The sequence below is a fragment of the Canis lupus genome, chromosome 23 (assembly GCF_048164855.1).
Source record: "Canis lupus baileyi chromosome 23, mCanLup2.hap1, whole genome shotgun sequence".
Taxonomy (NCBI): Eukaryota; Metazoa; Chordata; class Mammalia; order Carnivora; family Canidae; genus Canis; species Canis lupus.
Window position 1 is genome coordinate 29518777 of NC_132860.1, and position 12666 is coordinate 29531442.

The following is a 12666-nucleotide window of genomic DNA, read 5'->3' on the forward strand; positions in this document are numbered from 1 at the left end:
AATCTCTTCATAACATTTTAGAGGGATTTGAGGGAAGGAATGGAGGTACATTCTTATCTTCAGCAGGTCATCTTTTTAAATTTTTGAAAAAACATACTTTATTTATTTATTCATGAGAGACACAGACAGAGAGAGGCAGAGACTCAGGCAGAGGGAGAAGCAGGCTCCACACAGGGAGCCTGATGTGGGACTCAATCCTGGCACTCCGGGATCGCGGCCTGAGCCAAAGACACGTTCAACTGCTGAGCCACCCAGGCATCACTTCAGCAGGTCATCTTTCCCACCTTTGAACCCTTAGATACACAATAACTTTCATTTAAAAACCTTCTTGAGTTTTGGAAAGATGTCATTATTATAATTCATGAAAAATTATTTTCTTAGTAAACTATAAGTGGTAATGATCTGATCTGTGGAAAATAATTCTATTTTCAGTTTTAGGATGAAGCATTGATGGTATAGTATTAAAATCAGGCAAGAATTTTTGTAGTCGGAGAGGCCTGGGTTGGAGCCCCCACTTTTCCAGTATGACTTGACATAAATTAGTTTTTCCAAATCTGTTTTCCCATCTGTGAGATGAGACTAATGCCAGTCTTAAAAAGTTAAAGGATTAAATGAGACTGGGTATTTCAAAGTACAGCAGTAAGTATATACTCAAAAAAATGTTAGCTCCCTTTCCTTGCCAGTATTTTATATAAGGCAGTGTTTTATTTATTTGTGCTGTTTAGAATGAGCTTCTTCCAAAATGAATTCTTCAGTTAACTGAATCTTATACCCCTTAATATATAGAAATTGATGATTTTTGCTGACTTTTTAAATGGTACATGGAACGTGGTTTTTGCATTTGTATTTGATGACTCCAAGGTAATCCTTTTGAGTATCACTTTTCATATGTTATAATATAGTTAATTGCTTTCTGGACTAGCCCTATATTAAATGTTATCAGCCTGCTATACTCTATGAGTTTATAAGTCTATTATAATTTTTAACTGCCTATTTTTTTTACTGGGACTTATTTTACATGTAATTTTTCTATCTTCCCCTTTCTCATCTACTCTTTTATTTGGTATTTGAGAACTAGTGTAGCAAAGTTATAGCTAAAAGAGTACCTATCTCCCATCTATGTCTCTCTGTTCCCTTACTCATTTTATTTTTATTATCCTTATTACTGGTTAATATCATATTTAAATATTTATTCATTTCCTTTTTCTCCTATAGAGTATATGTTGCTGAGGGTAGAGACTTTATTTTATTCATCCCTGTATTTCCTAGTATTTAGAATAGTTCATGACATAATAGGTGTTAATTAATGTTTGTTGAATGAATGAACGAATGAAAAAAATGAATAAATAGATCTGATTCCACTTCTGGCTCTGCCACCTCTCTTGAGCCTCAGTTTCCTTATAAAATACTTCCTAGAGTTATCAGGATAATTATATGAGATGATTCATGAAAAGTACTTAACATAGTGGGTATGATGAATACTTAGTAAATGCCACCTAACATTATTAACTTTCAAATCTTCTTTGGTAGGCATATATAAAAATATTTGTAAAAGATAGAAGGTTCACCTGTGAGTGAAGTTGGCGATTTTTTTTTGTTTGTTTCAGTGACTTTATCGTATATTTATTTTTGTTTTTGTTTTTTCGGAATTGCCAATTGAGAATGGATAGTTGAGATTGTCAGACATATAATGCTTATAAGAGGATGTATTTATCTCCTAGGTTATATGAACCATACCAGGAGATGTCAAGCTCAGAACATTAGATTTATCCTACTATACCTAAAAAAAAAAAAAAAAAAAACATTTAAAGCAAATTAAATTAAAAATAAGACTCATTCATTCCACAAATATTTACTGAGTATCTACTGTGTTCCAGAGGCAAATCTATACTATTTTATTTCATGTATACCCAGTGACATTGGTTTTGTTAATTCTTGGACAAACTGAGTATGGTAGCACTAATAGATTTTCTTTGGGATTTTTATTTGTTTTTTTGTTTTCCTTCTGGGTAATTGCATTTCTTTGAAATCTCTGTAAGGCTGTTTTCATTATTGCATTCACCTTGGATTTCTCACAAATCCTATTTAAGTCAACTTAGGAATTAATTTTAGGCAAAGTGACTTTTTACACTGAATATAATTATGGATTTGTGGACTTGATATAAATTCAAATAGGTCATATATTTCAGGGTAGACAAATTTCCACCTATGTTAATGTGGTGCCTTCATTTTAAGTTTAACATTGGTACAGCACTTATATGAACAAAGCAACAAAATATAGCTTAATGCTTTCATGTGCTTGATTGATATTTTTCATTTTATCCTTAGGGTGCAAGTCCCAGCACTCTTAAGGAGTTTTTGTGAGTGCTAGAAGGTCAGTAATTTGAATTATGGCCTGAATAAACACTGTTTGGTTCACTTGGTTTCAAAATCCCTTTATTTCCCCTATTGTAATTCATTAACTTTAAAGTACAAGTAAATTTTCTTTAAGGTGGATCTCTAACTTTGGATAACCCCTTTCCAGATCAGATATCAAACGTACAGACTGAAATCTGAAAATATATTTTATCAAAAAAAAAAAAAAAAAGAAAATATATTTTATCATTTGTATCTGTAGCCTAAAACATCCTCTTAGAGACTTCTAGATTTATTTTGTTGAAATTTTGTCTTAATTTTAGAAGTCTACATGGATACTCTAGTTTTAACATTTGAAATATTTGACACAAGTGTGAATGCTTCCCCTTCCCTTGCCCATGGCAGACATTGTTAATTAACTGTGGCATGCTTTCCTGCCAAGTCTTGGTGAATCCTTATCTGCCACAGAGCCCTTTTAAACACTGCTCCAGGAAGCTATTACTATGAGTTCAGAATTGGCAAATGTGAAACCTAATTACCATTACCACTATAATTGGTTTGACTGTGGTAGTAGCTATAAGTTGGATTCTCAGAGGTATCAGAATTTGGGAAAAATATATGTAACATTCTTTAATGAAACAAAAATAGAATATATTAACTATATTTCCAGATTGAATTGATCTATAACACCTTTACTGATATCTTTTTAACATTAAGTAATAGTAAACTAATGACTACTGTTTGTTGACTTCCAAGTATTGACCACCTGCTATGTGCCTAGCACTATGTTAGATGCTTCACATCATTATCTCATTCAATCCTTGTAATGATTTGCAAGGTAGGTATTATTATCCCTATTTTACAGATGAAAATTGGAGTCCAGAGATTTTAACATGTCCAGGGCTTGCCATTTGTCAGTGGCTGAAGCAGAATTAAGCTCAGGTTCAGTGGACTTTTAGCTTCTGGTCTTGTTACCTTATTGGCCTACTGCTTCTCAGTTTATATGATGGCTTATGATTTTTTTTGTAATAATGCTGTATAGGTATTTGCTGATTGAATCTATCTAGAAGTATGCTGGTCAACTCTATGAAGGTGTTTGCTGGCCAAGACTTAGATCTGTCTCTTGACTTGTCAAATAATTAACAAACTGCTTAAAGTAGCGGATATGTAGTTAAATTTTACAATTCTCCACGACACTGCAAATATATAATAAAATGATATAGCCCAAATTTCTTTGAGATGTTGGTACTGAGTGCGGACATACTCAGTAAATTTTGACTGGCTGATTAAATTATCAGGCCTTTAGGACTAATGCGAAAACGAAAGAGAATTTCTCCCTTAATTTTTTTGGATTTTTCAAAACAAACAATTTTCTGCCCTACGTAGGTAGAGGTAATTTTGGTGAAAGAAGAAAAAGACATTCTGCTCTGTTTTGGGTATCACCATACCACCATTGTACTCATCCAGAATTAAACTGTGGTACTGTAGGTTTGTAAATGATTTTTGTGTTCTTACCTGTAAAATGGGGATAATAATAGTGTCTGTGTCATAAGATTTGGGGGAGATTTTAATTAGCCAATACACATTAACTCTAGTTCATCTTGATTATGGTATTTTTCTTAGGCCTATTATTTCCCTACATCAACAAGTCCTGTTGACTCTATGTCTTAAAAGAATCTGCATGGGATTACTTCTCTTTATTTCCACTACTAACACCCCAGTCCAAGCAGGCTGTATCATTTCTTGCCTGCTCTACTGCAGTAGTTTCTTTACTAGTCTCACTGCTTCCATTCTTGCAACTCACTACATAGAAGCTAGAATGATCTTTTAAAATATAAATCAAGTTTTGTTGTTTCCCCACTTAAAATCTTCCTATGGCTCCCTATTGTACTTAGTATAAAATTTAAATCCTTTACTCTGGCTTATAAATTTGATCTGGCCTCTCCTTGCTCTGTATGCTTTTTGCTACACCGGCTTTCTTTCTGATTTTAAAAACATCAAGCTGATTCCAACTTTAGGTCCTTTTCTCCGTCCTGTTCTATTCTCATCTGAAATGGTTTGTCTCCTTGCCTTCTACACTTTCTTACAGGTTAACTTTGAAGTCTCTTTCTTGCTTCTTTTTCCCCCTCCATTCCCTGTATCAAGCTATGAATAAATCCTGTTGGTTTTACCTTTAAGTATATTCAGAACCTGTTTACTTTTCACCACTTCTGCTGTACAAACACTTTACTCATGATCATCTCTGCTTGCTTTAATCCAGGAGCATCCTAGTGTGTCTGTTTCTACTACCTCTGCCCTACTGTACTTTTCATCTAGCAGATAGAGTAATGCTTTTTAGGAAATATTTTTTAGAACAGTTTTAGATTTAAAGAAAAATTGAGAAGACAGTACAGAGAATTCTCATATACCCTATACTCAGTTTCTGCCATTCTTAACCAGTTATATTACTATGGTACTTTGTTATAATTAATGAACTCATTGATGCATTAAGGTCAACTAAAATTTGTGGTTTATTTAGATTTCTTTACCTAATGTCTTTCTCTGTTCCAGGATACCCGTTACACTTGTTATGTCTTCTTAAGTTCTTGGCTGCTGAAGTTTCTCAAGACTTCTCTTGTGTTTGGCAGTTTTAAAGAATATTGGTCAAATGTTTTGTAGAATGCACCACTATTGGAATTTGTCTGATGTTTTTTTTCATGGTTAGACTAAGATTTGGGGTTTTCAGAAGGAAGACCACAGAGATAAAGTGCCGTTTTTATCATATCCAGGGTATACAGTACCACCAACGTGATCTTACATCATCTAGTCCCCCATTACTTCCTTGATTCTGGCTCCTTGCCACTTTCTATGTCATAAATTCCAATCCCTTTCATTAGGTCCTTGAAGTTTATTGAAGATACCAAGCTTGCTTCTGCCTCAGGGCCTTTTTTTTTTTTTTTGCTTCTTTCTGTAGCATTAGATGCACTTCCTCAAGGTGGCAGCATGGTTCACACCCCTGCTTCTAGTTTCTGCTCAACTGTTAAACCTTACCAGAGAGATTTTCATTAAACACTGTATAGAAAATAACATAGTACTCCCAATATTCTTTATTTCCTACCCTGCTTTATTGTCTCTTCAATTTATCTCTGTATGACATATATTTACTTTTCTAATTTATTATTTCCTTCCCCACCAATAGAATTTAGCTCCATGAAAGTATGAACTTTGTCTACTTTGTTCATTCCACTATCCCCAGCATCTAGAACCATGCCTGGCACATAGTAGATGCTCAACAAATATTTACAAAAGAATGATTATCCAAATTACTTTCTATAAATATTGTGTTCATTATACTCCCTAAGCAGTATATTGAAATGTTTATTTCACTGCATCTTATACAGCATTGAATGTTGTTTTTAAAAATGTTTGGTTGGTAAAAGTTGTTTCTTTTAAGTACATTTTGATAATTATTAGTAAGGGAAAGCTTACATATATTTTTAGTTATGGTTTTCTTTTGATGAATTGTTTCTTCATATTTCATAAGCTATTTTGGATTATATATGAGTCTATTATGTAGACTATTTTATATATGTAGCTATTAGTAGTATAGTGGGTACATGAAAATAACTTACTTTTCCTTCTTTAGGTTATTATAGTGACCACATCACCAAGTTCAACCTTCGTGCCCAACATTCTCTCCAAATCCCATAACTATGCAGCAGTCACTAAGCTTGTACCAACATCAGTCATTGCTTCCACAACCCAGAAGCCACCAGTGGTTATAACTGCTTCACAGTCCTCCCTGGTCAGTAGTAGCAGCAGTGGCAGCAGCAGTTCTACACCATCACCTATTCCTAATACAGTTGCAGTAACAGCTGTGGTATCTTCCACACCATCTGTGGTCATGTCAACAGTAGCACAAGGTGAGTAGTGATCCATTATGTAATTCTGTATGTGTGGTATATGGGAATTTTGAAAAAACAAAAACAAACAAACAAAAAAACCCATGTGCGTGTATTTTTCTGCTTTGGGTATGAAGATCCCTGCTTTTATACCAGAAATTACCACTTTCCTTCCGCCAGTTTGAGAATGTCAAGAAAATAGGTTACTCAATTTTCTTATATTAATTTACATGCTTACTCCAAGATTTTTTTTCCAATTGCATAGTACCTAGTCACTTAGGCAATTAGTATTCACAAAATGTATGTTAACTCTTCTCACAGCAAATTTCAAAGGCATAGGTAAATATCTTGAATATAATGAAGATTTTATTTATTTATTTTAAAAGATTTTTTATTATTTTTAAGTAATTTTTACACCAATGTGGGGCTTGAACATATAACCCTGAGATCAAGAGTCACATGCTCTATTGACTGAGCCTCTCAGGCACCCCCCTGAAGTTCTTAAATGAGGAACTTGAAATTAAAATGGACCTTTGAGCAACGTAGGGTTTAGGGGCAATGATCCCTGGCACAGTTGAAAATCCACATACAACTTTTGACTCCCTCAGAACTTAACTGCTAATAACCTACTTTTGACTGGAAGTCTTACCAATAACATTTGATACATTTTGTATGCTCTATCCATCATATACTGTATTCGTACAATCAAGTAAGCTAGAGAAGGAAAATGTTATTAAAATTATAAGAAAGAGAAAATACATTTCTCATACTGTACTGTATTTATTGTAAACATCTGTGTATCAGTGGGCCCCTGCAGTTCTGTGTTGTTAAGAGTCAACCATATTTTACTCAAGGTTCTTCAGGAGGAACATTACATATACAGCCTCTTCAGAATAAGGTACCCAGTGATAAGTGGGAGGAGAAAGAGGAGGATTTCAAGGACATGTCATTTGCCTTTTCTTCAGTTTCCCTAAGTTTTTCTGTATCGGTGGATGAAGGGAGATGTTAAGAGGAACTAAGTCTGAACTGAAGGACAATTGCTGCTTAATAATAGCAGAAGAAAGGAAACGTGGAAATCTCAATTCCATGTAAGCCTCAAATCAGTTCAGGTTTCTTTCATATCCTTGTGTTCCTCCCTATGAAGGGCAAATAGCACACTGTCAGCAATCTTCTTCTTAGTGTCGGTGAGTCTTAAGATGAGGATGTGAGAGAAGCATGTACTGAACAGAAATCATACGCATGGTTGGAGTCTATCAAAGGGAGCATAGAGACAACCTAGAACAGGACTTAGTATTAGTTTTCATTGAATTTTATTTGAATAGTACATAACTTAAGATAGAGTGGGACTTGAAAATATCCTAGTTTATGAACTAGTAGTGAATACAAGCACAAGAATAGGAAAACCACGTATTTTTCATAATTTGGTTTAATAATGTTTAGTATGTTCTCTATAACTATGTAGGCAAGGAGGAGGCTATGTAGATGCGATGCAGTCAGTATTCCTTTACTCTATAGCCCTAATGCTAGAATGTAAAAGCATCTGTCATTATTTCCTGGCTCTTATACCTATTTAATGTCTCAATGAATGATAGGAAAATAGCAGGCTTGAAATTTTCTTTTATTTGTTACTTTAATTTTTAAAAAACATTCTAAACTTTCTATTTGCACAGCAGTAAAGTATAGTTTACTTTAGTGTTATTAAAAATAGAAATAATTTTTATACAGAAAGTCTGTTGAAAATGTTGATTGCAAACATGATCCAAATTCACCATTTTAAAATTTGAAGGTGGGAGAAGGAAGGACTACCTCTCTTCTTACCTGAGTGACCCCTGTATCAGAACTGTTATCCACTGATAATCATTTTTCCCTTCCAGTACTCATCATACAGTTTGTTGAAGTTTTATTGAACTATTAGAAAGATTATTACTGTTCTTCCAAAGGAAGATATTATTTGAGATAAAAGGGTATTCTCTTGGCTACTAATGAAATATCTTTAGGCAAAATGAATATTCCATTCTTCTCTTTTTCACACTATTTTTTCTAGGTATCTTCTGAAACTCTGGTAATTTTGGACTTCCCTATTTTTTCCTTTGCTTCTTAGCATCCTGTATCTTTTTGAGCTTCAAGTCGTTATAGTGGAACTGAACAAGATATCTCAGGGGTTTCTTGAAAATTCACTGGAATTCAATAGAGCATGAGAACTATAAAAATAAACTCGTGGGTAGCCTGGATGGCTCAGTGGTTTAGTGCCGCCTTCAGCCCAGGGCCTGATCCTGGAGACCCGGGATTGAGTCCCATGTCAGGCTCCCTGCATGGAGCCTGCTTCTCCTTCTGCCTGTGTCTCTGCCTCTCTTTCTCTCTCTCTCTCTCCCTCTCTCTCTCGCTGTCTCATGAATAAATAAATAAAAATCTTAAAAAAAAAAAAACTTGTAATGCAGATACTCGGGGAAACAATAGGATTCTTTTGAGTCTTTGAGATATTTTATGTAGCTATTATTAGTGCTAAAAAATTAAGGCAATTCCTTTTAAAAAAAGGTAAATGTTAGTGGAAGTGGTAATCTACAGACCAGAGTTTTCATTCGGACTGTAGGGCTTCTGTAGCAGCTTTTGTGTGGCTAGCTGGGGAACAGGGACATTCAGTGTCTGCCTCTGTTGGGGACTAGAGACAGGCTGTTTTAGAGTTAATGTATCTGTCTCTGGTTATTCTTGTAGGGGTAGCTGGTGATAGAGGGGAAAGAGTCTTTTTTTTTTTAAGATTTATTTATTTATTAATGAGAGACAACAGAGAGAGAGAGACAGAGACATAGGCAGAGGGAGATGCATGCTCCTCACAGGGAGCTCGAAGCGGGACTTGATCCCAGATCCCAGGATCACGCCTGAAGGCAGATGCTCAACTGCTGAGCCACCCACGCGTCCCGGGAAAGAGTCTTAATACCAGTAACTTGGTAGGTGATTCCATGTTAATAGGTGTAGAGATGGTTCCAAAGGTATAGAGTTAGGGCAGGGGGGATTGTGTATAGTTGGCTCATCCTGTGGGAAGGAAAAAGAACCTCTTAATATTTCAAATATGGGAATTCTTAAAATTCTGATTAGAATAGTTATTTTGACTTTGTCATCTCAAAGTTTAAAGGATGATTTAATACATTTTTTATTATGGAAGATTCCAATCATATATAAGTAGAGAGACCAGTAAAATAAAACCTTATGTGCCCATTGCCCAGCTTAAGATATGGGCAATATATGGTCAGTCTTATTTCATCTATACATACTATTTCCATCCACACACCTTTAACCTATAATGTTTGGTAGCAGATCCCAAATACTATATAATTTCATCTATAAATACCTTATTATGTATCCTTAGAAAAAAGATCATAACTCACAATGCCACTATCATTAGAATTTTTAGCAATACTTTCTTGATGTAATAAAATACACAGATCCTATCCAAGTTTCCTTAAAAAACCATAAAAAAAATTCTTCTGCCATAAAAAAAAATGCCATAAAAAAATTCTTTTAATTGGGATCCAAAGTCCACACATTGATATAGTTATGTCTTTTTACTTAAGTCTCTCTTCCTTTTTTTTCCCTTGGCAATTTATTTGTTGAAGAAATCCGTCATTTTTCATGAGTTTCTTATAATCTAGATTTTACTGATTTTTATACTGATAGTGTGGTTTAACAAGTTCTCCTATTCCATGTAGTTCCATAAAACTGGTAGTTAAATCAGGAAGCTTGATCAGATTTAAGTCTGACTGTTTTTGGAGATAGGGGATTGAACTTTTCAAAAAAATTTTACTTACTAGAGAGAGAGAAAGCATAAGCAGGGGGAGGGGCAGAGAGAGAGAGAGGGAGAGGGACAAACCCACTGCCCCCTGGATGGAGCTCAATTCCAGGACCCTGAGATCATGACCTCATCCAAAGTCAGACACTTAACCAGCTGAGCTACCCAGTGCCCTGGGATTGAACATTTTGTAGGTAGTATTGTGTACTTCCTGTTGCACACCTTAGGAGGCACATAATGTCTGATTTGTCACTTTAATGATACTAACATTGATCAGTAGGTACAAGTATTACCAACTTTTTTTTTTTTTTTTTAATAAAGATTTTATTTATTTATTCCTGAGAAACAGAGAGATAAAGAGGAGGGAAAGAGAGGCAGAGGAAGAAGCAGACTCCATGCAGGGAGCCCAACATGGGACTCGATCCTGGGTCTCCAGGATCATGCCCTGGGCTGAAGGCAGTGCTAAACCGCTGAGCCACCCAAGGCTGCCCTACCAACTGTTTTAATAGCTGTTGGTAGTCTTTGCCTAGGTCATTATTTTGTTAGTAGTTGCAAAATAAATTTTATCTTTATTTTCTTTATTTATTAGGTGGAATTCTTAAAGAAGAACTTTCCCTTATTACCATTAGTTACTCTGAGGTATAGTTCATATAGAAAAAGCAGGATAAATGCCTGAGTGTTTCTATTTATATGTTTTTAGATAATGAGTTGGTTCAGTGACCAGTGAAATTTTTATTCTCCATATTATTAAGATTTTTGGTATCTGTTAATCTATTGCAGATACTCTCTTGGTGCTCAAATTTTCCCATACATTCCACTGGGGGTCTCTTGAAGTTGGCTCCTAAATTCTTTTGACAAAACCACATTAATCCTTAATAGTCCTTATCTTGTGATACGACAGAATGTTCTGGATTCGTCTTACAGATTTTCTGCCCCAGATTTGGAGTTAGATTTTTTTTTTTTTTTTTTTTTTTTTTTGGAGTTAGACATTTTTTTAAGGAGCTCTGACATCTTAGTGAGAAATGGTGCTTAAATATCACAATTTCTGGGTACTCTGGGGATTGTCATTATTACTGGATTGGTCATTGTTTCTAAATCTTTTCTGTGGACAGAACTATAGTCCTTTTTTTTTTTTTAAGGAAGAAATACATCATCAGTTCATACTGATATTATCAATTCCAATTTAGAATTTGGCGTTTTACTTCTTTGTTTTTCTGTTTGTATAATGTATCTTTGTTCTCCTTATACTGAAAATCCTGGTTTCTAACAATTAATAAAGTTATGTATTTGATTTATCTTATAACATAATAGTTTCAGAATAGCAAAACTAATATGACTAACAATATGATTATTGAATAGAATTTAAGAGTTTATTATAGTTCTTAAGGTATTCTCACTAAGGAAAATAGTCAAACTACTGTTTTTTTTTTTAAGATTTATTTATTTATTCATGAGAGATACAGAGAGAGAGAGAGGCAGAGACACAGGCAGTGGGAGAAGCAGGCTCCCCATAGGGAGCTCGATGTGGGACTTGATCCTGCATCCTGGGATCATGCCCTGAGCCTAAGGCAGATGCTCAACTGTGGGGCCATTCAGGCGTCCCAAAACTATTGTATTTTAAAGTCACCTGAAATAACTTCTTTCCCTGTAGTTAAGCTCTAATTTGGTATGCAGTTAGGTTACTTTGCGTAATTCTGTTTTGTTTCTACTGATTGCAATTTCAAAAATTTTTACTTAATGTATAATTTATAATTGCATAATGTATAATAAAAGTTCATTTTCCAAAGTCAAATCAACAAAACAAAATGTGTTCTGTGAAGTCTATCTTTGATTTGCAATTCTTATACCCTCTTTAGTTTTTCCCTGATTGGTAACCATTTTTTTTCCTTTAATTAGTTTTCTATTTATCCTTCCATTTTTTAAAATATGTAAGCACACATGTATAAATATTATATATTTTCTTTGATAAAAGGTAACCTACACATATATATTGTGCACTTTAGTGTTAGGAAGAGATAATTTTTTTTTTTAAGATTTTATTTATTCATGAGAGACACAGGGAGAGAGAGGCAGAGACACAGGCAGAGGGAGAAGCAGGCTCCACACAGGGAGCCTGACATCGTACTCAATCCCAGGTCTCCAGGATCAGACCCTGGGCTGAAGGCAGCGCTAAACCGCTGAGCCAACCTGGGCTGCCCTGGAAGAGATAATTTTTAATTAGGTGTTTGTAAGTCTGGTGCTAGGAGTACAAAAAAAGTGATAGTTGAAATGTGTTTTATATGTATAGAGGGAAATAGTTTATTAGATGACTGCTTTGTATTTGATTCTTCCCCGATTTCCCTTATATATTGTATAGCCTTTATTACCTCTTAAATCTGTGCAACTCTTCTTGTTCCTCATAAGCCAAATAATACGCTGTTGTTCATTACACAGGTTGATTACCATGATGTTTGTATTTTTTATTCTACCTATTTCTCAGATAAATCCTTTTGCCATTGTCTTTTCTCATATTTTGGTGAGAGAAATTTTCTTTCATCTCATTCTTCTAATATTCTTTTGTGGACTTCATGAATTATTTACCCAATACTACAGTGAAATGTCTTCCACTGACCTTTATCTTCCCTCCTTGACCCCACTTCATCTGAG

The 12666-nt window shown here is 34.6% G+C and overlaps 1 protein-coding gene across 9 annotated transcripts in view; it reads left to right on the top strand.

Moving 5' to 3' along the window:
* EMSY (EMSY transcriptional repressor, BRCA2 interacting) overlaps positions 1-12666 on the top strand; it is a 142292-nt gene that overhangs the window by 72847 nt on the left and 56779 nt on the right. For all 9 annotated transcript variants that reach the window (XM_072794693.1, XM_072794695.1, XM_072794694.1 and 6 more), the window contains one exon: positions 5981-6257. In XM_072794693.1, the coding sequence (XP_072650794.1) occupies positions 5981-6257 (277 nt within the window). The remainder of the gene's footprint in view (positions 1-5980; positions 6258-12666) is intronic.